Genomic DNA, 23,763 nt, shown 5'->3' on the forward strand with positions numbered 1-23,763 from the left:
AAATAATAATAACAGTAATAATTTGTTATACCTATTAACAACAAAATTTAAAATAATTTAATATAAACATTTTTTTTACGTAGTAGCAAATTATAAACAACAAATTAGATGTCAAAATTATTTATATTAGATCCTATTTAAAAATAATATAGTCTTTAAATTTTTTGTGTGACAACGTTGGTTTATTAAATAATAATAATTACAGAACTAATTTGTTATATTAACAACAAACTTTAAAATCATGAAATATAAACATTTATTAATTTTCTAAGCATGCAGTGTAATGGAAGGAAAATATAAATAAAAAATTAGAAATCAAAATTATTTATATTAGGTACTTTATATTACTATTTAAAAATAATATTTACTTTTACTGGCATTTACTTTAAAAATAAATGAAATATTTCTTCGCAAAAAACTACACGTAAGAGAATTAGCATAAACAAAATACAAACATCGTTAACTTTTTTTTTAAATTGGCACGTGTAAAACTTTCAATTTAATTTTCTCACCCCATAGTTTGAGTTCGATAACCATTTACTTAACCACATTACTTAAATATGATTATTAAGTTCAACTAATTCATATTATTTAAATATCTAAAATACAAATATGTATTTTTAAAATTAATTTTTTTAAATTAATTAAATTTAATTAATAAATTTTAAAGTTCATCTCATCTCTCTTAAAAATTGCTACTTCTCAAAATTTCCCATTAAAAAATAGACCATATATACCATATAAAATAAAATAATTGAAAGATCGGGCTACGGAAAATCACACAAATTTCGGAAAAATTTTGACACCTGCACACGCACATAATCGTCAATTAAAAAAAAACTACTATTTTAGTATTTTAAATATTTTAATAAACCCAAAATTGGCACAGTATTTATAAGATGAAGTTATAAAAATACGGAAGAACTAATGCACTGACGCACACAAAAATCAAACGAATACTAAATTTCATTTATCAAAAGCATTCGATAGTCGTGGCTCAACGATAACCATTTAGTGGCACGGCGAGGTTGTCACATATGCTTTAGTATACAAATAAATGAATGGTTTTATTCGAATAAAACCATTCGATAGTTGAAATCATTCATTCAGTAACTATTCGATAGTCTAATTCATTCGATAGTTCCCATCGCTAGTTAGCAACCCTAGATTAATATGGCGGACTTATATTCCGGTTTATCAGTGCAATCTCTAATACAGGAATACATAAGATAGCATTATACTCTTCTTAATCTTTGTATTCAAAGGTTTAGAATGTAACGAGAACATAATGTAGACGCTGAGTTCACTCGATTCATTTCTGTTTGTTAGACAGGTTTTCTTATTTTACTTATTGCACTTTTTGCTGAATTCTACAAATCTTTATGCAGCCAAGGTTCTATTGCAACGAACTATAAGGTCGTCGGTTCATCCTATATTATCTTTTTATTAATATAAAATTATTATACTTACATTAAAAAAGAGATAAACTTTATTTTTGAGAGGAAAAACTTAATATAATAGAAAGTTTTACCTCTTGTAAAGACAGTCCGGGTACATACTGATTAATCACGATCCTGCTCAAACCACTCAACGTAAGAAGCTCAATTTTGGCATACACGTTGATTCTAGGGTGTAGAGGTTCGATAAGAAGGGATTTTTCGAAATTCCAGTTCCAAGGGGGTGAAACCACCCCTCAAATATTACAATATTTTTTATTTAAAAAACAGTCAAGTTTCCGAAAAAACCGCTTAAACACGTATATTGTATTTTGGTTTTTTTTCATATTTTAAGATTTTTTGAAAATGTATACAGGGTGTTTCGAAAAATCTGGTCATTGATTAATCACGATCACGTTAAAGCGCTTGATGTAAAAAGCTGATTTTTGGAAAGCGGATTGACTTTAGGGTGTAGAGGTTCGATAAGAAGGGATTTTTCGAAACTCGAATTCTAAGGGGGTGAAATCACCCATCAAATATTAGAATATTTTTAATTTAAAAACCAGTCAGTTTTTCGGAAAAACTCTTAAACACGTATATTTTATTTTGTTGTTTTACATATTTTAAGATTTTTTAAAATTATACAGGGTGTTTCATAAAATATGACCATTGAGTAATCACGATTCTGCTTAAACTGCTTGACGTTTAAAGCTGATTTTTGGCAAACGGATTGACTGGGGTGTAGAGGTTCGTTAAAGAGGGGTTTCTCGAATCTCAAATTCCAAGAGGGTGAAAACGCCCCTCAAATATTACAATATTTGTTATTTAAAAAACGGTTAGTCTTTCGGGAAAACGCTTGGACACGCATAATTTTGTTTGTTTTTTTACATATATTTTGAAATTTTCAATATTATTAGATACAAAATAAAAGAATTCAATGCATGTTATAATCTCTCCATAACAACAGAAATATATAAATTGAATTTTGAAATATAATTAATAGTGTTCGATGTGAGAATTGACCCTACCGACCTCTCTAACACTTGATTAAAAATATTTATATCAGTGACCATTAGCCCACACCACCATTGATAACGTTGTAATTGATTAATGTTATTTAGTAATCAGTGATTTTTTTTAATATTAATCAAATTTTCAAAAAGAAACTAATAATTTTCTGGAAAATTTTAAGGTCCTGTATTTGTAAAACGAAGCGTATGCGGCTTTTTCGTGGCTTCTTTAACATAAAAGCCATTAATGTTTGTAGGCATCATATTCTTGGACTTGGACCTTGGACATAGACTGACAATATAACTGTCATTAAACTTGTCTCAAATTAACATCAGTTATAGGAAGGTTAGCCATTCCCTAGCCGTCTTGACGCCGTTTTTTTTTCGATCATATGGTACCTATCTAATACACTAGAAATAGAGAAAATTTTCAAATGGGAAAAATAATTAATAAAAAAATTATTATTAGTATGGATTTAGGACTATTTTTATGATTTCTTTATTTATTTAATCTAAATTTAGACTATTTTTAGTAAATCTCTGTTTAGAATCTAAACTTAAACTTACACATGGGTTGAATAATATTAATATTTAATTTTTATCGAGAATGGTTAACATAAATTATATTTAATACAGTATTAAATTGTTATCTATACTAATATATAAAATCCTTAAGTGACTGACATACTGATTAATCACGATCCTGCTCAAACCACTCAACGTAAGAAGCTCAATTTTGGCATACAGGTTGATTCTAGGGTGTAGAGGTTCGATAAGAAGGGATTTTTCGAAATTCCAGTTTCAAGAGGGTGAAACCACCCCTCAAATATTACAATATTTTTTATTTAAAAAACGGTCAAGTTTCCGAAAAACGCTTAAACACGTATATTTTATTTTGCTTTTTTACATATTTTAAGATTTTTAAAAATGTATACAGGGTGTTTCGAAAAATCTGGTCATTGATTAATCACGATCCTGCTTAAAGCGCTTGACGTAAAAAGCTGATTTTTGGAAAACAGATTGACTTTAGGGTGTAGAGGTTCGATAAGAAGGGATTTTTCGAAACTCGAATTCTAAGGGGTTGAAACTATCCGTCAAATATTAAAATATTTTTTATTTAAAAACCGGTGAGTTTTTCGAAAAACTCTTAAACACGTATATTTTATTTTGTTGTTTTACATATTTTAAGATTTTTTTATAAATTTATACAGGGTGTTTCATAAAATATGACAATATTTGTTATTTAAAAAACGGTTAGTCTTTCGGGAAAACGCTTGGACAAGCATAATTTATTTGTTTTTTTACATATTTTGAAATTTTTTAAAAAATCATACAGGGTGTTCCAAAAAGTTCTTTCTTAACCACGATTCTGCTTAAACTGCTTGACGTAAAAAGCTTATTTTTGGCAAACGGATTTTTCGAAAGTCAAATTCCAACGAGATGAAACTACCCCTCAAATATTACCAAGTTATATAAGAATATCGCCATATTGTTTTGCTGACGTAAATGTGAGAAAATTTTATCCAGTTTGTATGTTAATGGAAATTCTTGCTTTGCTTTATCATCACCATTACAAATGATTAATTCGACGCGAACGAAATCGCTGGTACACGCTAGTATAAAATATATAAGTAGCATTTAATTGCTTAATATTAATTATTGAGAGAAAAAAAATACTGTTACAAAAAGTAACAATAATTGACATTTTTGACGCGCACTTTCATGATTATTAGTTAATTGACTAGAGTAATTATAAATATATTCTTAAAAAAATTACAAGGTGTAAATGAACAAGCACGGAAAGCAAAAAATAGTTATAAAAATGTTAGAAAAATCCACTCGGTATAGATTGTGACATTTGGTACTTTTGGAATGCTGATTGATGATGATTGAAAAAGATAAACCACTCTGTAGGTATCGAAACAAAACAGAACATTGGTCAGTACTGTTTTTTTACTGATCAATTGTATGTATACTTTGTTTTTTTTCTCAGGTAAGATTTCGACAGACGATGACAGAAGAAAAGCAGATGACGTCCCATACCAATCTATTTATTTTACTAAAAAAAGTTTCTAATAATTTTTAAGTTATCTATGGATGGGTTTAAATATAAATCCGTCATGCGTCGTGTCTTGTTGTTTTTAACCAGTTTTATTGGTTTATTTAAAAAATGACAGATCATATTTCAATTTTATTGGTTTGACGGAACGATGAACGATAAACGGACGCCGATGCGTATGAACTCGCCTTTAGATTTTTGTCATTTTTGACGCTTGTCAAAGTCTTGCCAAATTATAGGTTATAATTTTGTGTCAACTTTTTGTTAAATACCCTGCGTTTTTGAAGATGATGCATTTTGATTCGTATTATTACGTGTGTTTTGTGTCTTTTGAAGTCAAGTGGAGGAAAAATTGAGTGAAAATTAACTGTAGACCCAGAGCACAGTTTATGGTTAATACTCGCTGCCCAGGCAGAAAGTCTTATACACCAATGAAGTTGCCATCGATAAAGTTTGTATACCATTTCGTCGTAGATAAGTGCATCTCGTATATGATAGAAGGATCAAACTAAACACATACTAAAAACTGGAGTAGCTGTAAAATATCGACATCACACGATAGGTAAATAATGGATTTTAGTACTGCAGAAAAATAATGTCAAAAGGTACTCGTTTAAAAAAATTAAGATTAAAGTTAAAACCTTTAAAGTATAAAATTTGGTAGGTGTTATTATTAATAAAATAGTGTGTTTTATTTACCTATGTTGTTTTGTTTATTCCTGTGGAATATTACAAATTTGTATTTGTACATAAGTTATATTGATAAACATAATCATAAATGCGGGTAGTTTCATAAAGCTTGAAAGTAAATAATAGTTCTTTTTTATATTTTTTTGGTATGTAGTGTCTTGTTCTTGTTTGTTTTGTATTAACACATACCGTTTTTATTAAATAAAATAACTCGATTACATTTTTTCAGTTTTATGCAGTTTTTTTCACAATATTTTGAAGTAATCACTTGTCATCTTGTCAATCAAATTTTAAATATATCCTGCTATGCGTTCCAGTTGTACCAACTTATTTCTTTGTAAAATAAAATAAACTACTTTGAAATTAAAATGACAGACACATATATCACTGTCAAGGATCTTCTCGTTGGACAGACTATATATTACAATTTGTATGTATTTTACATTATTTAACTGTCATTATTACGTATATTCTAGTTATTCTTATTTTATTATTCTATTCTTATTCTTCTATATTCTTTTTTTTTTATTAGTGCGTAACTAAGTCGCATTGATAACTGGTATAAAAATATACTTTCTTTTGTTACAGTAATAGCAGAGAGATGCGCAACAGGGCCGAGAAGCAACGAAGAGATCGCATCAATTCGTTCATCGGCGAACTACACCACCTGGTACCGTTGGTGTCCACCAGCGCCAAAAAAATGGACAAAATTAGTACCTTAAGACTGTCAGCAGCCTACTTGCGATTATGTCACTGTAAGTATTGCGGTTTTTTCTTAATAAACCCGCATTTTTCAACATAATACAGTTTTTTGAAAGAATTGGGAAGTTATGCAACCTATGAGCGAATTCGTGACAAGGCTGGTTTGATTTCCCCTTACTTCTCAAGTGCTGTTCAGTGGTGACACCAATCGTTCTGCGGTCAACGCATAAAACACTTATTTTCTCTAATTCGGCCAATGCAGGCATATAGAAGACCGTATGGATCTTAAAGCGACAGTGTTGCCATATTAAAATCTGAAATATCTGTAATACGTTTGACGAAAATATCTTTGGATGACAAAATCCGCGTTTATGTGTTGAAAATTGATTCGCGTTAAACATAGAATAAACAACAAAAATATTTTTTTATACAGGGTGTCCCAGAAATGAGTGCAGATATTTTAAGAGGTGGTAGATCTGGTCAAAATAAACATATTTTCTCTTTACCATTTTTAAAATAAATTGAAAATAACTGAGTTATTTAACTTTGTAAATTTAAAAAAATAATCGCAACATTTTGAGAACCGCCGGCAGATATTGCCAACTAAATCCAATTACCCGGATCAAGCCCGGATTTCAGTTAATTCGACGCACTGTGTTGCCATATGGACAAGAAAGTATATGTTTACAAGTAAGTCATAAAATCACAACACCTGAGGAGTTTGCAGAGATGCATTACATTTTTAAAATTGTGATATTATTACATAAAATAAATTAAAAGTTAAATGTTTAAAAGTTAAATTAAAAAACTTACCCAACATTAAAAAAGATACTTATGACAGATCGATTAACTGCGACAGTTCTCTTTTTCGATACACACTTAACTAAAATACACTTCATTGTGCTGCTTTACTTGTACGTGCTATTATAAAAACTGCTAAAATAACAGTCCCCATTTTTAACTTAACACATTATTTTCATATAGGCTTCATCACAATTTGAACCACTGATTTACAAAACACATTGGAAAACACACATTACACATTACTTTGAATATCTTTCTGAATGAATAAATGTTGAGAATTATTGTCTCTTACCGCCACTTTACGAACTACTTTCAATCTAAGAAAATACATGTTTCACTCAACAATTTTAAATACGTATTTTGCTTTTTCGCTATTTTTTTTATGTATTTCGACAATTCCGTCAACAGCCCAACCGTCGGCCAAGACAGCCACGCATCACTGATCACTGGTTGGTAACTGCTCACTGCTTCTTTGTCGCGCCGGCGTGTCGAGCTTGCGTCATGCGAGGTTGCCGTAGTTTCAACAATTTCAAATTCAAGACACTCGAAGCAATCAAATTCTTATTAAATTTTAAAAATAAAACAGAAAAACATGAAAGGAAACAAACAAAACACAAATGAATTGATTATTGATAAGGTCACAAAAAAGAAATTTCTAAAATGTTTATCGTAATTCAGAATTCAATATATCGAAAACAACCCAACGAATAATCAATTCATTTTTGTTTTGTTTGTTTCCTTTCATGTTTCTCTGTTTTATTTTTAAAATTTAATACGAATTTGATTGCTTCGAATGTCTTGAATTTGAAATTGTTGTAACTACGGCAACGTTGCTTAACATCGTCGTCTGACGCAAGCCTGCCACGACGGCGCGGCTCAAAGGACCAGTTCACACGTGGCACTCTTGGCCGACGCGCGACGTTTGGGCTGTCAAAATACATCGCAAAAATAGCGAAAAAAACAAAATACGTATTTAAAATTGTGAGTGAAACATGTCTTAGATTGAAAGTAGTTCGTAAAGTGGCGATAAGAGACGGTATTCAAAGTAATGTGCGCTTTTCAAGGTGTTTTGTAAATCAGTGGTTCAAATAAAACAGAGAAACATGAAAGAAAACAAATATTGAATTCTAAATTACGAGAAACATTTTAGAATTTTCTTTTTGTGACCTGGTTGTGAATAATATGATGAATCATTTTCGTAAACGTCATAAACGTAATGTTTTAGTTAATTTTCGGTGGTTTTTGTTAAGTTTTCATTGAAAGGGTAAGTAAGTACTAAAAATAATAATTAATGTTTTTTTCTATAATAATTATTAATAATGAGCACTGATGAAAATTTAACATTCTTAATTTTTGAGTAGAAATTTTTCTATGAATTTATAAATGTAGAACTATGTAGAATGTGGATAACATAGGAGGTTACAACACTGCATGGTTTAGATACACCGTAGAGAAATCTCAGGTGAATAAACAAGTGGCACTAAAAAGTTTTTTCAAATTTCCCGGAAAATGCCAAGAAAAATTTTAAATTTTCAACATTTTTTTTTCGCAAAAAAAACCTCATAGGCGTGTTTCTGGGGTTGAACTATACTACCAGTTAAAATATCTGCACTTATTTCTGGGACACCCTGTTATAGGTACTGAATATGTCGTATGATCGAAAAAAGTCATTTAGTTTCCTTGGAAATGACGGGGTATTGACATTTACCATAATATTTAACATACGAAATAACAGCGATCTTTATTCCCAAGCCAACTGTGACACCGTTCTTTGTTTAATCATATAATATTATATTAAATCGTTTAATGATAGGAAATCCGTTTTATTAACGTACTGTACCCAAAATCCGTTGGTCTACGGATTAATCAGTAGTTCTGGCAACACTGTCTCTGGCAACCACTCACTCTGTCGACTGAAAGCAGAAGTGAGATACAGTATTCTTTATCCGCTGCGCTGTAAACGACTATCAGGGCGCAGCGGCGCAGAGCTAATCCAAATCTCGGAATTCACGGACAGTCTTGACAGGTTTTGTGCCACGAAATCGCCCATAAGGTTGCGCATCTTCTTATTTCTTTATTCAACGATTGAATACAGAAACAAACAACCACTCCACTCTAGTTTAAGCTTGATAATCTTCTTCGTCTTCATGTGCCTTCTCCTCATCGGAGGTTGGCGACTATCAATTGGAATTCTTGAGCCAAACGGATAATTGCACTGGCATATTAAACCACTGGCGCAAATTCCCCAACCAGGAAAACCGTTTACGCCCGATGCCTCGTCATCCTTCAATCTTTCCCTCAACGATCAGCTGTAGGAAACTATATTTGTTATTTCGAAAAATATGACCAAAATATGCTGCTTTCCATCGTTTTATTGTAGTCAATAGTTCTTGGTCCTTACACATTCTTTCTAATACTTCGAGATTTGTTATTCGTTCGGTCCAGGATATTTTCAACATTCGTCGGTATAACCACATCTCAAATGAATCCAAGCGTGACATGGTCCGTGCCTTCAACGTCCATCCTTCGACTCCGTATAACAATGTAGAGAGTACATAGCATTTGGTAGCTCGCCATCGAGTAGTCAGATTCAGGTCTCGGTTGCAGAGTAGAGTTTTCATTTTGAAAAAAGTGTTTCTGGCTATTTCAATTCTATGTTTGATTTCTTCATCAGGATCCCATTTATCATTCACCCAAGTACTTAAATCTTCTTACCCTTTCTATATTTTGATCTTCCACTTGTATCCTGATATTTTCAATATTTTGTTTGCTGATAATCATAAATTTTGTTTTGTTTATATTTATTTTAAGACCATAACTCTGACTAATACTGCTAACTCTGTTCACCATTTCTTTTTGAATCACTTCTTCAATCTTTTTGATCACACCTTGATAATAACTATCAGAAATTCATCTGTTCCTCTTTTAATAAATAAAGAGTAAATTTTCAAAAATCGCAATTAATAGTTATTTTTATACAAGACGATAAAATGGTATTTTATCGTCTACCAAAAAGATACATCGATACTCGGGAGACGATAATGCAATTTTATCGTCGTGTATAAAACAATATTTTTTTCCATAGGGAGTTACGTTTTAAAAATATTCAGAAATTATTATTTCAAGGAATTTATTACGAGTAGAAAAAATATTGTACCCAGCACAATATTTATGGCGTTTTGTTTCTATGTAATTTGACAAATAAATAAAGCTGTCTCTTTAGTTGTCAGTTTTGAGTCAATATGTTTTAATTCTCTTTCGCGTCGATTGCTGATTGAATTGGAGCCAGAAATGGCTCAAAACGAAAAAAGTAAATTACCAACAGATATTCAGGCTGAGGCGACAAACGCCATATCCAAACTACTTCCATTTAAATCCCGAATATCTTATGAAAAGGAACGCAATTTTTTTCAAAAATGGAAGCAATTAAAAAACGTGCCAGAAGAAATAAAGTTTTTAACCTATCCTCGCTGTTAAAGTATCATTTAATCTACCCTTCCGGTTAAAGTATTATAGTCTGTGAAACGAATAACTTTGAATTTGACAGTTCCCGCGGGCTTTTCTAGTGTTAATTTTATTAGGTTAGCAACTTGCGGCCATGCTGACGCAATGCCGTCTCTAATAGAACAGCCTCGGAGCGAGATTTATGACGTCACGCTAGTTAGATACTACGGATTAATAAATATGTTGTAGAATACATGGAAAACATAATTATTCCTCGTATTTTTGGTTTGTTTTTTAAAAATGATATAGTTTACATGAAATATACATAATATACAGTTAATAAATACAATATATATATATACAGGGTGTTTCAAAACAAATGCGAAAAACTTCAGGGGGTGATTCCTTGTTCAAAATAAAGGGTAGTTTGCTTTATAAACGTTGGGTCAAAAGTCAACCATTAGGGAGATATCGCGGTACAAAGATGGCGGAAAATTAATGTTTTTATTTTTTATCTTGAAAACGAAAAGAGATAGACTAATGAAATTTTACGGAAGCATTACTGTTATGAAAACGCACTTTCTGGTAATTTTTTCACTTTTTTAAAATGAGTGGAAGGGGTTGAAATAAACTTCCCTATCATTCTTGTTAATGAAATTTAAAGAAAAATCTTATCAAACACATGCAAAAAAAAAAATTAATTTTGATAGTTTAGTTTATTTAGAAACTTTTTTATCTCTTGTGTTTTTTGATAAAACTCACCGATTTGAAATTAAAAATAAAATGTAAAGCATTACATGTCAGGACAAAAACATTTTTAGATAAAGAATCTAGTGGGCAGCTATAATTTTTTAGGAAAAATCTAGTCGGCCGCTGTCACTTTTAGGATGTTTCTAATATTGTTTTATTTGACATTACCCTACTGCAATACGTTATTATCTAGATTATTATTATTATCATTATTATCACTAGATTCTTAATCTAAAAATATTTTTAGTCCTGACATGTAATGCTTTACATTTTATTTTTTAATTTCAAATCGGTGAGTTTTATAAAAAAATACAGGAGATAAAAAAGTTTCTAAACAAACTAAACTATCCAAATTAATTTTTTTACATGTGTTTGATAAGATTTTTCTTTAAATTTCGTTAACAAGAATGATAGGGGTAGTTTATTTCAACCCCCTTCACTCATTTTAAAAAAGTGAAAAAAATTACCAGAAAGTGTGTTTTCATAACAGTAATGCTTCCATAAAATTTCATTAGTCTATCTCTTTTCGTTTTCAAGATAAAAAATAAGAACATTATTTTTCCGCCATCTTTGTACCGCGATATCTCCCTAATGGTTGACTTTTAACCCAACGTTTATGAAGCAAACTACCCTTTATTTGGAACAAGGAATCACCCCCTGAAGTTTTTCGCATTTGTTTTGAAACACCCTGTATACCTATTTATAATAATGAATAGGTATGCCTACAAATAATGAATAGGTACATAAGATAAGGGGTAAAATGTAAAATATATTTAAAATTTTGGGGTTTGAAAATCGATCTAATTTAACAAAAAACATTCAATATCTACAAATAGTGATGTATTATTATTTGCATTCACAAAATTTATCCTAAGAAAATCAAAAATTTTTGAATAATTTTACATATAAAATAACAGCGATCTTTATTTCATGGCCATCACTGACGCCTTTTTTTCTATGATATTGTATTATTTGCAAATATAATTTTTCGAACATTGATACTTGCAAAATATACATATAAATTTTGTGAATGCAAATAATAATACATCACTATTAGTAGATATTGAATGTTTTTTGTTAGATTAGATCGACAACCCCAAAATTTAAAATATATTTTACATTTTACCCATTATCTTATGTACCTATTCATTATTTGTACATTGTAAAACATTTGCTGCATTTGTGTGGTTCATAGTTTATTTGCCAAAGTATTTATTACTATAAATAGGTATATATATTGTATTTATTAACTGTATATTACGTATATTTCATGTAAACTATATCATTTTAATAATACAAACCAAAAATACGAGGAATAATTATGTTTTCCATGTATTCTACAACATATTTATTAATCCGTAGTATCTAACTAGCGTGACGTCATAAATCTCGCTCCGAGGCTGTTCTATTAGAGACGGCATTGGTCTGATATTTAGAAATGTCAAAAGCTGATGACATTTTACCTTTAGAATTATGACATTTTGTGTTGATTTTTGCAAGAAGAGGAAGAACTGTCACTTGTTTTATTCTTTTCCTTTTCTATTTCACGAAAGTAAAAAGAGTTACCTATCTGATTCGTTCAGGCACTCAATTTAAAGAATATCAGTAACTTTTTTGATAGAGGGATTTTATATTTGCCATGTTGGTAAAAAATAACGGTCAAAATTCAAAGTTATTCATTTTATAGACTATATTTTATCTACTATTTTTGATAGATATAAGGCAATTTTAACAGTTGCTATGGAAAAAAACAAGATTTATAACAGTTGAAGCCTGATGTAGACATTGTTTATAGTTGTTGTTATTAATAGTATTGGCTAAATCGAAGGGAGTGCGGATGGACTTTCCTTGTCAAGTGGACCAGTTCATCATGGAACAGCTGGTTGGCGAAGACCTGAAAGGATTTATGATGATCCTGAGTCCCGATGGCAAGATCGTGTTCGTATCTCCGTCTGTTGAGTCACTTTTGGGACATTTGCAAGTAAGTGGATATTTGCAAGGGCCAGTCTTAAATAAGTACACATATTTTTACAAGGCTGGTAGATCTCGATAAAAGAAACATATTTGCCCATTGTCGTTTTTCAAATGAGCCCAAAATTGAGTTATTTTACTTTGAAAATAAAAAAAAATATAGAATTTTTTAAATTTTTTTTTTCTATATTTTCATTCCTCTAAATTTGATCTACTACCTATGTTGCCATATTAACAATGTATTATGATTTTTAACTGTAAATTTAAACGTTTTCCGAAAAAAACGATAAACGGTAAGAGAAAATATTAAGAGTTTCTTTTATCTAGATCTACCGACTCTGAAAATATTTGCACTTATTTAAAACTCACCCTGTATATACGTTTATTCTTATATAAGCAATTTTTTTTATTTTAATATATAAAAAATTATTGCAAATATCAACTTCTAAATCTTAAATATAATTGCTACACATTATTATTCTGTCGTTAATGGAATAGTTAAAAGAAAAATCATGTTTTTCATTACAAACCGTTACTTATAACTTTATAACATTTAGCATTAAGTTGAAGGCCTTCACTCTCACACAACTCTAATAGTAAATATTTATTACTAATTGTTACACAAATACCGTGCAATCGAAAAAAACGGCGTCACAGTAATCTTTGAAATAGTGATGGGAAAAATCGTATTATTTCAATCTGTCTAACCGAATTGAGCATTGTTAAATAAAAAACTTAGATATATTATACCTTCGTTTATTGTTATATCACGTTCGAACCGGCAACACTGTATACCGCTTTTTAGTTTGTCTCTCTATCTGGCAACTGGTCGTGTATTATTATTTATCTCTGTCCATGGTAATCGCAAAACAATTTCCGATGCACGTGATCAACTTTGAGTGACAAGCGATGGCGACAGCGGTGCCAGATTGTGATGGATTTATTAGATTAATCTTAATTTAAAATTGACAAATAATATATTTATTATATCATTTTTTAAAGAGTTTTACGTTTTATTTTTAATTTAATAACTAATATTTTAGTGATTAATTGATTTGTTTTATAGCTTATTTTACTTATTACATATTGGCAAAAACTAGTCCATTATAAAGATTGTTATAAGCGTTATTATTGGTTATTTATTTATTGATGTACATCTTACAACGCCATAAGTGGTAATAACCAGTAAGAGGGTGCTATTAATGGACAAACTAATAATCACAGAAATTAAATTAATAAAAACTAACGTAGAAATAACTTTGAAACTGGTGTAATGTGCTTATTAATCAAACTTACTTTTCTATCTGCAGTCAAGGGTAGACGACACTAAAACTCACCAAAACCTCGGAAGCATTCGGATCCTACACGGAGAGTTCGGTTTTGTTCGGCGAAAAGCGCTTTGCGGGAATTTTGAACATAATGAATAATAATGGTTGTTCATTTTGTTTTTTATAGTTTTTAGACTATTTTTAGAAATACGGCTATATTTAAAAACTGATCTGCATTCATATATTTTTAAAACATACAAATATCATTAAAGTTACGAAATGTAATTTGTTATTATTTGCTCATTTTAAAGAAGGAAGGTGGTTAATGTATCTGGCTGATATTTGGTAATATGCCTATATTGCCTACATCAAGTGATTTTAGTCAAAGTTGCATTGATTATTGGTGTAGGTAAATTAAAAATTGTTTCATTTGCAGATTGCATGATCACTATCTAATTTGATGTATAAGTGAGAACCATAGCTTACTTGGAGAGAGCTCATTATTCTCGAATTCTACTCTAGTTATTATCATTATGTCCTATATATGAATGAAGACCGGTTAGAAAAATTTGTAATACAGTACAGGGCAGAGAAATATTATGTTCCGAATCAAGTTGGAAGTCTTTTAAAATATCAGTTCTTGAATTGAATCACATTTTCATGGGGGAAATAAACGTTTTGTTTGAAAATTTGTTAGCTTAATTACTGTAACATATTAGAAATAAAAAAGCAAATTTATAGAGAGAGAGTTCTAATTTTATTAGAATGTTGGAGTTTCGATTATGGTCTATAAGAAGAAACTGCAATAAACTCATGGGTGTTCTATGTCAAGAAAATACAATAATTACAACAATAAAATACAATAATTTTAAAAATAAACAATACCACATTGTACAATAATTTTAAAATAAAATAATGATTTTTGTGAGAATGCAAATAATAATACATCACTCTTTAAAATACAATAATTTTAAAAATAAACAATACCACATTGTACAGGTAGTATGTAGTACAAAATAAATATAAAACCCTTAACCAACAGTCAATACATATTTACTTAACTAAGACCAAAAACAAAATAAATAAAGCCTTAAACCAATAACCTCTTTCACTTTGTTCGGAATAATTCTTGCTTATCCATTTTCCTTTTATGGCTCATTATATGGTATTTTTATTGAACTACTGGCCTTCTCTGTTCATTTAGAACAATTTCTCGTGTATCCTAAAAATAAAAAGAGACTATTTGGCATAGTGCTTTTTTTTCATTTATATTTTTTATATTTTTTCATTTATATTTTACCTACCTGGCTGATTTACTATGATTACAATAATAATTGTAAGTTTTTTTCCACATAGACATTATATTTTCTTGACTTGGCGAATGCATAATAATTTATCTTAATCTTCTGTTTTTCGTACCACAGTTTATAACTTTCCTTTCTAGGCTTTGTAGCAAAATCATAGGCAAAGTTATGCGTTTCCATTCCCAATTTTACTTCATGGTGTTTACGTTCAAATGTTGTTGCAATATACTGCAACTTTCAGAAACTATACAGACTACCATATTTAGAGTAAACAGAGGGCAAATAATACGTTTCTTCTTATTATAGTGTTTTTCACAAGATTAAGTGAAACAACACAAATTAAAAATAATCCCGTCTGTAATATTAATTATCAAAGTTCTACGTATCGCTGGGTCCCCAAAACACATTCACAAATTGTAAATCTTCTTTAAAGTGCTTTTAATATTTTTTGTATTATTTAAAAATACAGGAATGCTGATGAATTTTTAACTTTGTTTTTAAATAGGGCCATATTTACTCTGATATTTATAAAAGTGCCGTTGTTTGTTGTTTACAAAGTCCATTCTAAAATTCAGCTGAGTTTGACATAAACCGCGGTTGCGCGGTTCAGCTTCCGAGTATTTTGTCCTTAGAGAAGGAAAGAGAGACTCTCTTTCCTTGTCTAGGGTATTGTGAGTTTTAGTGTCGTCTAGTCAAGGGTAATAAAGGACCTTTATTGTCACGTTCTCGTTCAAAATAGTTTTAAAAATACAGGGAAGCTACAAGCTATTTTCTTCGACTGTTTAAATGCTTCGGCATATTTTCAACACACAAATTTCAAGAATAGCAATACAAAAATTCTTAAAAGAACTGTTTGTGCTTAAGAGTGCCATTTCTAAGATAAGACCTGTGATAAGACTATGAAAATAGGCAAAAAAAAACGAGAATTACTCACAAAGATTCAACAACACGATATTATACAAAATAATGACTGACACTAGGATAATTGTGAAATAATAGAGGGCAACATTGCTGAACACGGCGCAGTGAGACCAACATAGCGATAATAAAAAAAATAAATAAACATTTTTGACAAAATTTTATTTAGTCAGGTTTATAGACTTTAATGTCAATGTCGATATGATTGATGACGTGCATTGGAAAATGTTTTGCGATTACAATATGTATGCATTAAAATACAGACCACGGAATTATTTTTTCCATTTAATTATTAATTGGATAGGTGCCGTCCCGCCAGAAATTACCATCGGTTCTCATTTAAAAGGCTACTACGACGCCGTTTTTTTTTGTTACCGGTTATGAAATACCGACTAAAGCGGAAAATTCCTGCGTCGAGTGGCTCAATGTTTATTCTCGTGTGCCAGGAAAATATTTTTAATTTTCCGCTAAAAATACTAGTTTGTGGTGTCGTTGTATTCGGTCATGGAATTCGATAATAACGGTGTTTTTTTGATTGACGCACGAGATGGCCAGGTAAAAAGACCGATCTCTACGCACGAACAATTTCGGTAGAATACCGAAAGGAAATCGATAGGTTCGACCGTAGTTAGGAAAAAAACTAATCAAAGGCAGATGAAAAACTATTCATTTTTGTTTTGCGGTTGTTACCTCCTTGAATTTGGTAGGATGGTCAAAATAAAAACGGATGGAAAACGTGGAGTCTCATAAAATCATCTCTGAAATCTGAACTTTATTATTAAAGCGTCATAAAAGATTGAATTTTTGCGTAAAATTCTTAGGAGTCCATTTCACTTTGCCAAACACCTCAAACCTGGTACATTGTTTCGTCATCTTCCATACAGAGTCGGCATTCGGCGTCTTCCACCAGTCCCATCCTCTGTAGGTGTGATCTCAGCCGGCAGTGGCCCGTGTATACTGCAGTAAGCGTACGCGCTCCGTTCCTACCAGCCTTTAGGAGTTCATCTGTTCTACGTTTGGATGGCCCTGCTAGGATTGTTTTGGCATGTTCCATTCCGGGACTGTCATACCAGTCCCGAAGCGTTACACCCCTAACCCATTCACAGAGCCTGTCTCTTGCGAGATTTTTTGGTACGCTGAGTGTCGGTTCTGGGCCCACGAATGGCGAGCCTGCACCAGTTTTGGCGAGGGAATCAGCACGTTCATTTCCCTCTAGGCCGACATGTCCCGGTATCCATATTAGCGACACTTTGTTTTCCATCTCCTAATGTATTGAGTAGTTTCTTACAATGAAGAATCGTCCTGGACGTACTTTTCGTTGCCTCAAGTGCTTTCAACGCGGCTTGACTATCCGAAAATATGCTTATTGTTTTCCCGGTGTATTGCTGTTCTACCAGCAGTTGCACACAGGTTTCAATCGCATATAGCGTTTTGGTGATTACAATGATATATAATTAATATGGTTCTGTAACAAATTGCTTGCTTTTTTATGGCAAATGCTGAAGCTCTGCAAGCCTTAATCAGAGCACGTGTGTTTGGAATTTTAGGTGTGGCTTAACACGACAGGATCGGGCTAAACTTTAGGCAGATTTCTGAAAGATAATATATATTTCCTTCGGCCACACACCCGCTTTACCCGACCCCTGAGAGCGGCCAGAACAGTACAGCGTAATAGACTCTTAAAATTATTACTAATAAGAATATAAAATATAATTTAATATCAAAAAGTAATAGAAATTGAAGCTCTATTCTTTGGTGTATATTGAAGCTTTGTGGAACGTGTTTATTATACGTGGAACGTGTTTATTATTATATCGAAAAAAACGGCCTTAAAGACGGCTGGGGAATGACCATCGATGATAATTTTGGCGGGGTCAATGTCTAGACGTCATATACTAAAATTGACACAATACTTATCAAAAATTAACGCTAAGTATACAAAAAAAAATAAAATATAAGTAGAGCGTTTCCAGGCACACAAGTCTATTTCCAAAAAATTCTTTTGTCTCGAATTTAAAACTCCCTTTTATTCAATATAAAAATAAATTGAAGAAGAAACATATCTAATGAGTTTATGTAGTTATCATTTCGAAAAAAAAACTTAGGAATTAGCGTCGTTCGACTAGGCAAACGCGCACCTGTATCTCCGATAAATCTGGCAACGTCGCAACAGCACACCGTCCACCGTCGCATTTTTCTCACTCCGACTGAATAAGATCCCTACGCGATTCACTTGCACTCATGTAAATAACAACCCAATAGCAAGACTTGTCAGCGCGATATACGATTTTTTAAATAAATAATAGAAATATTGAAAAAGTAACTACTCGTTACTCATCGATGCCCGAAGTAACGAGTATCGAATTTAAAACCATACAGTTACTTTGATTACTATTATTACTTAAAGCATACTAAGTATTTAGCATTTATCATGGGTCGTACTTATACGTAATATGTATAGTATTGCATTGTAAAAATGTTATTAAATGCGAATTCTTTAAAAATACAATGGGTCGTATAATACCGTATGATCGAGAAAAAACGGCGTCAGCGACTGCTGTGAAATGAAGATCGCTGTCATTTTACATGTAAATTTATATGGGAAATGTCATCGATCGTCATTTCCCAGCCAACTGGACGCCGTTTTTTTTCGATCATACGGTAGAATCTAGGGTATTTGGCAAATTCGACTATTATATTTTCATAGAACTTGCATTTGATTACATTTACGATACAATACTATGCATATTAGGTATAGGTATAAGTACGATACAATGAACTAAATGATACATAGTATAAAAAGTTAAACTTCCACCCCTATTTTCAGTAGTTTCACCCCCTTAAAGGTTGAATTTCCGAAAATCGCTTCTTAGTATTTAATTTCACCGCTTAAGTGACCTCTGTGTAAAATTTCATACTTCTAGGATAGATTTAAAAAAAATACCTACAATATTAACCTCCTAATTTTATTAGGGGGTTAGAATTTCACCCCTAATTTCACCCTCTGAGGGTGAAATTAGGGGTGAAATTTTGTACAAGTGAACTTTTGAATATTTGTACAAAAAATTGTAATAGTTCTAGAAGTATTAAATTAACACACAGAGGTCCATTAAATGAAAGACGTGGGTACTAAGAATCTATTTTTCAAAATATGTCCCTTAAGCAGGTGAAATTAGACACAAAGGTTGACGGCAGTTGACAAAATTGACAGCAGTACCAAAATCAGTAAAAAGTATCATAGTAATCAAAGTAACGAATTAACGATTAGTAACGTGTAATCAAAAGTAAGGAAAATCAAATCATTAATAAATAAGCGGCAACCTAGCATTTTCTTTTTTATATCTGATTTGTATATTTATATTATTTTTGTCTGAATTTTATCATCCATTTAACATATATTAATATGCTGTTTTCCGCTTAATTTTTGAATAATACTTAAAATTATAAACTTTTATCTCCATCCAACGGTTATCTATTTTCGCTGACATTGAATACATAAATAAAATTTACAGATAATTTATACATTATCGTCATCGGAAGTCGTTTGTTTAAGTATTTAATTGTCCTACCACAAGGACAATTAAGTCTTATTTTTATTTTTAAAGGATTTCTCTTTAACTTAGAATACGACTTTAAACATATAAATGAACGTTCTGATAAATTACGAAGTAATATGATTACCAGGGTGCAAGGTAATCAGGGATTTAAACCGAAAAAATCAACTTGTAAAAGATATAACACTGATTAAAATTTAAAAAAAATTAATCATGATTTTTTTGCACCCTGTATGAGACTATTAAGAACTCTCGCGGCGAAGTTTTCCTTTTTTAGAAAGAAAGAAATTGTCTAATTCTCTTTTAACGAGTTCTGTAATGCATAAAATTTTTAATAATCGTAACTTAGCCTTTGAATGCTAATGGTTCTAATATATTTATAAAACCGTGTAATTTAAAAATCATTAATAAAAAAATGTACATTTTTTATGGAGGACTACTGTTTTTCTTCTGTTTCCTTAGACACTATAAACTTTATGGATAAAGTTATGGTATAAGTTACTACACTCAACTTTGTTTCTATTGATCTTCCGAATGCATTTTTCTACTTATTGAACTTAGAACAAGGTTAAGGTATAAAGCGCGGTCTACACGATAGATAGTCTTATTTTCGTTTATATTCTGATAGTAAAGTATTAAATATTTGTTTTTTTGAACCCCCAGAATTATTTAATACTTTATTATCAGAATATACACGAAAATAAAATAAAAAAGTCTTTGCCCTGACCCGGATTCGAACTCTGAATCATCGGTTTGTGCTCGGAAACTCTACGCACTGCGCTATGGAGACATATTCGATTTATATCCAATACTAGAGTTTATAGAACTAAATTAATAAAAAATATAGGATCTTCTTCCGATGTGCAGTAGTGAACGCAACGGGTATCGGCAGCCAGACGGGCCGCATGCTGTTCGAGAGAGCATAGTAAAAGATATATCAAAGAGCCAGACGTCTTAAAATACTTTCTCGAAAACGTTGCTAGCTCTTAGACTATTATGTTATGTTCATCAAAAAATCATTTATATTGGATTAAAATCTTAAAATTCTTTATCCAAAACACTTTTTATTCTACAGTAAGCCTCATAATAGGTTTTAGTAATTCAAGCAAAAAAAAAAGAGATAAGACACTATGGCGTCATAGACAGTCGAGAATAATATTTATTTAATTTCCCAATGAGAGAAAAAAATCCTATGTGTAATGTTTATCTGTTGTCTGATCGTCCTTGACAGGTACATGTAAATAATCTACTGGTTTTAGGTGAATCTGGCAGAATTCCAGATAAAAATTGCTATCAAAATCAGCCTGTAATAAAAAAAGTTGTATGTTTAAAGGCCCGTCTACACATAAAGTTTTACCTGTCAGGTAAAACGGAGACACTGACGACAGTTCTCCAGACGAAAGAAGGATTGGTAGCGTATACACTGGAAATTTTATCGGCGATTTTATCAATTACTAGCGTGTACCCGCGACTTCGTTCGCGTCAAATTAATCATTTGTAGTGGTGACGATAAAGCAAAGCAAGAATTTCCATTAACATACAAACTAGATAAAATTTTCTCACATTTATGTCAGCATGAGAAAAAACAATATGGCGATATTATTATATAACTTGGTAATATTTGAGGGGTAGTTTCATCTCGTTGGAATTTGACTTTCGAAAAATCCGTTTGCCAAAAATAGGCTTTAAACGTCAAGCAGTTTAAGCAGAATCGTGATTACTCAATGGTCATATTTTATGAAACACCCTGTATAAATTTTTAAAAAATCTTAAAATATGTAAAATAACAAAATAAAATACGTGTTTAAGAGTTTTTCCGAAAAACTCACCAGTTGTTAAATAAAAAATATTCAAATATTTGAGGGGTGGTTTCACCCCTTTAGAATTCGAGTTTCGTAAAATCCCTTCTTATCGAACCTCTACACCCTAAAGTCAATCCGTTTTCCAAAAATCAGCTTTTTACGTCAAGCGTTTTAAGCATGATCGTGATTAATCAATGACCAGATTTTTTGAAACACCCTGTATACATTTTTAAAAAATCTTAAAATATGTAAAAGAACAAAATAAAATATACATGTTTAAGCGTTTTTTCGGAAACTTGACCGTTTTTAAATAAAAAATATTGTAATATTTGAGGGGTGGTTTCACCCCATTTGGAACAGGAATTTCGAAAAATCCCTTCTTATCGAACCTCTACACCCTAGAATCAACCTGTATGCCAAAATTGAGCTTCTTACGTTGAGTGGTTTGAGCAGGATCGTGATTAATCAGTGAGTCAGTCACTTAAGGATTTTCTACCGTATGATCGAAAAAAAATGGCGTCCAGTTGGCTTGGAAATGACGATCGATGACATTTCCAATATAATTTTACATATAAAATGACAGCGATCTTCATTTCATAGCCATCGCTGACGCCGTTTTTATTCGATCATACGGTATATTAGTATAGATTACCTTATGTTATTACCCAAATACCAATCTTATTATGGACGGATTTATAGAGGGTATCTACACCTGCACACAAGGTATTACATGATACGTTTTGACTGAACAGGGAAAATGTTATGTGTAGACGAGATGCTTAAAACCCATATTGTCGAAGGTGGTCTATAAATATCCACTGCGATTGTATATAGATTGACAATTCGAAAATAATAAAGCACTTCAGATACTAATGGAATCTATATGTATAAATTTAAATAAAGGACTCCCCTCTGATTTTAAAATAATAGGTTTTTTTAAAGGAAATCACTAATTTTTTTAAATTTTACAATAAAAATATAATAATTATTATTAGTTTAAAAGGTAGATAATGGCTTACTAATAAATGAATTATTTATTGTGGTTTAATATAAATAAATCTTCTTTGTTTCAGACAGATTTACTGGGTGAATCGTTGTATTCAGTGACAGCTTCCGAAGACCGCGAAAGATTAAAAACGTACCTGCGCTGTGAAGGAGAGGTGAGTGAAATCATTATACTTATTATAATTCTATGATTTATTATCTATACTATTTAAATGTGTAAATACTACAGAAATGACAGAATTGATTCTACTTTAATATTCAATAACATACAATAACTGTAACTGTCAAACTTCTCACAAACAAAAAGCAAAACATTTGATATTTTTTTCTGATTCCAGTTAGAACAAGGCTGGCGAAAATATTTCAGTATACGCATCAAGAGGGCGGGTCCCCGTTCTGAACCCGCCATCTACGAGACCATCAAAATGATGGGCATCCACAAGCAAATGACCCCGACCAATGTCGACAGTACCAATGCGAACTGTACCGCCCTGGTGCCGTCCACGTCAGGAGGCGCACCGGAACCATACAATTCGGACGTAAGTTCTCGCAAAATTCGATCCAACTCATAGGTACTTAAAGGCGGCTTCACACAATCGAATATTTTACATACGGACATTAACGAATGCACACAATGTTGCCACGGCTACTTACAACACACGTTTTAGTACAAGCGTTGATTGAAAGAATTGGGAAGATAAGCAACCTGATGGGTAAATTCGTGAAAAGGCTGATTTGATTTCCCCTTACGTCTCAAGTGCTGTACGGTGGAGACACCAGTCGTTCTGCGGCCAACGCATGAAACACTTATTTTCTCTAATTCGGCCAGCTAAGGCATATCGAAGACGGTGTGGAACTGAAAGCGACAGTGTTGCCATATTAAAATGTGTAATATCTATAATACGTTTTTTTTTCGGACGAAAATATTTTTGGATGAAAAATCCGCGTTTATGTATTGAAAATTTATTCGTATCAAACATAGAATAAACAACAAAAATAAAAATTCTTTTATAGGTACCGAATATATCGTATGATCGAAAAAAATC

At 31.4% G+C, this 23,763-nt stretch overlaps 1 protein-coding gene across 4 annotated transcripts in view; it reads left to right on the plus strand.

The window, feature by feature from the left end:
• Positions 1-23,763, plus strand: part of LOC115889921 (aryl hydrocarbon receptor nuclear translocator-like protein 1) — a 212,014-nt gene that overhangs the window by 161,850 nt on the left and 26,401 nt on the right. For all 4 annotated transcript variants that reach the window (XM_030910019.1, XM_030910020.1, XM_030910017.1 and 1 more), the window contains 4 exons: positions 5,784-5,950; positions 12,707-12,876; positions 22,786-22,872; positions 23,056-23,256. In XM_030910019.1, the coding sequence (XP_030765879.1) occupies positions 5,784-5,950; positions 12,707-12,876; positions 22,786-22,872; positions 23,056-23,256 (625 nt within the window). The remainder of the gene's footprint in view (positions 1-5,783; positions 5,951-12,706; positions 12,877-22,785; positions 22,873-23,055; positions 23,257-23,763) is intronic.

Source organism: Sitophilus oryzae, unplaced genomic scaffold (assembly GCF_002938485.1).
Source record: "Sitophilus oryzae breed Bouriz unplaced genomic scaffold, Soryzae_2.0 scaffold_857_pilon_pilon, whole genome shotgun sequence".
NCBI classification, from domain to species: Eukaryota; Metazoa; Arthropoda; class Insecta; order Coleoptera; family Curculionidae; genus Sitophilus; species Sitophilus oryzae.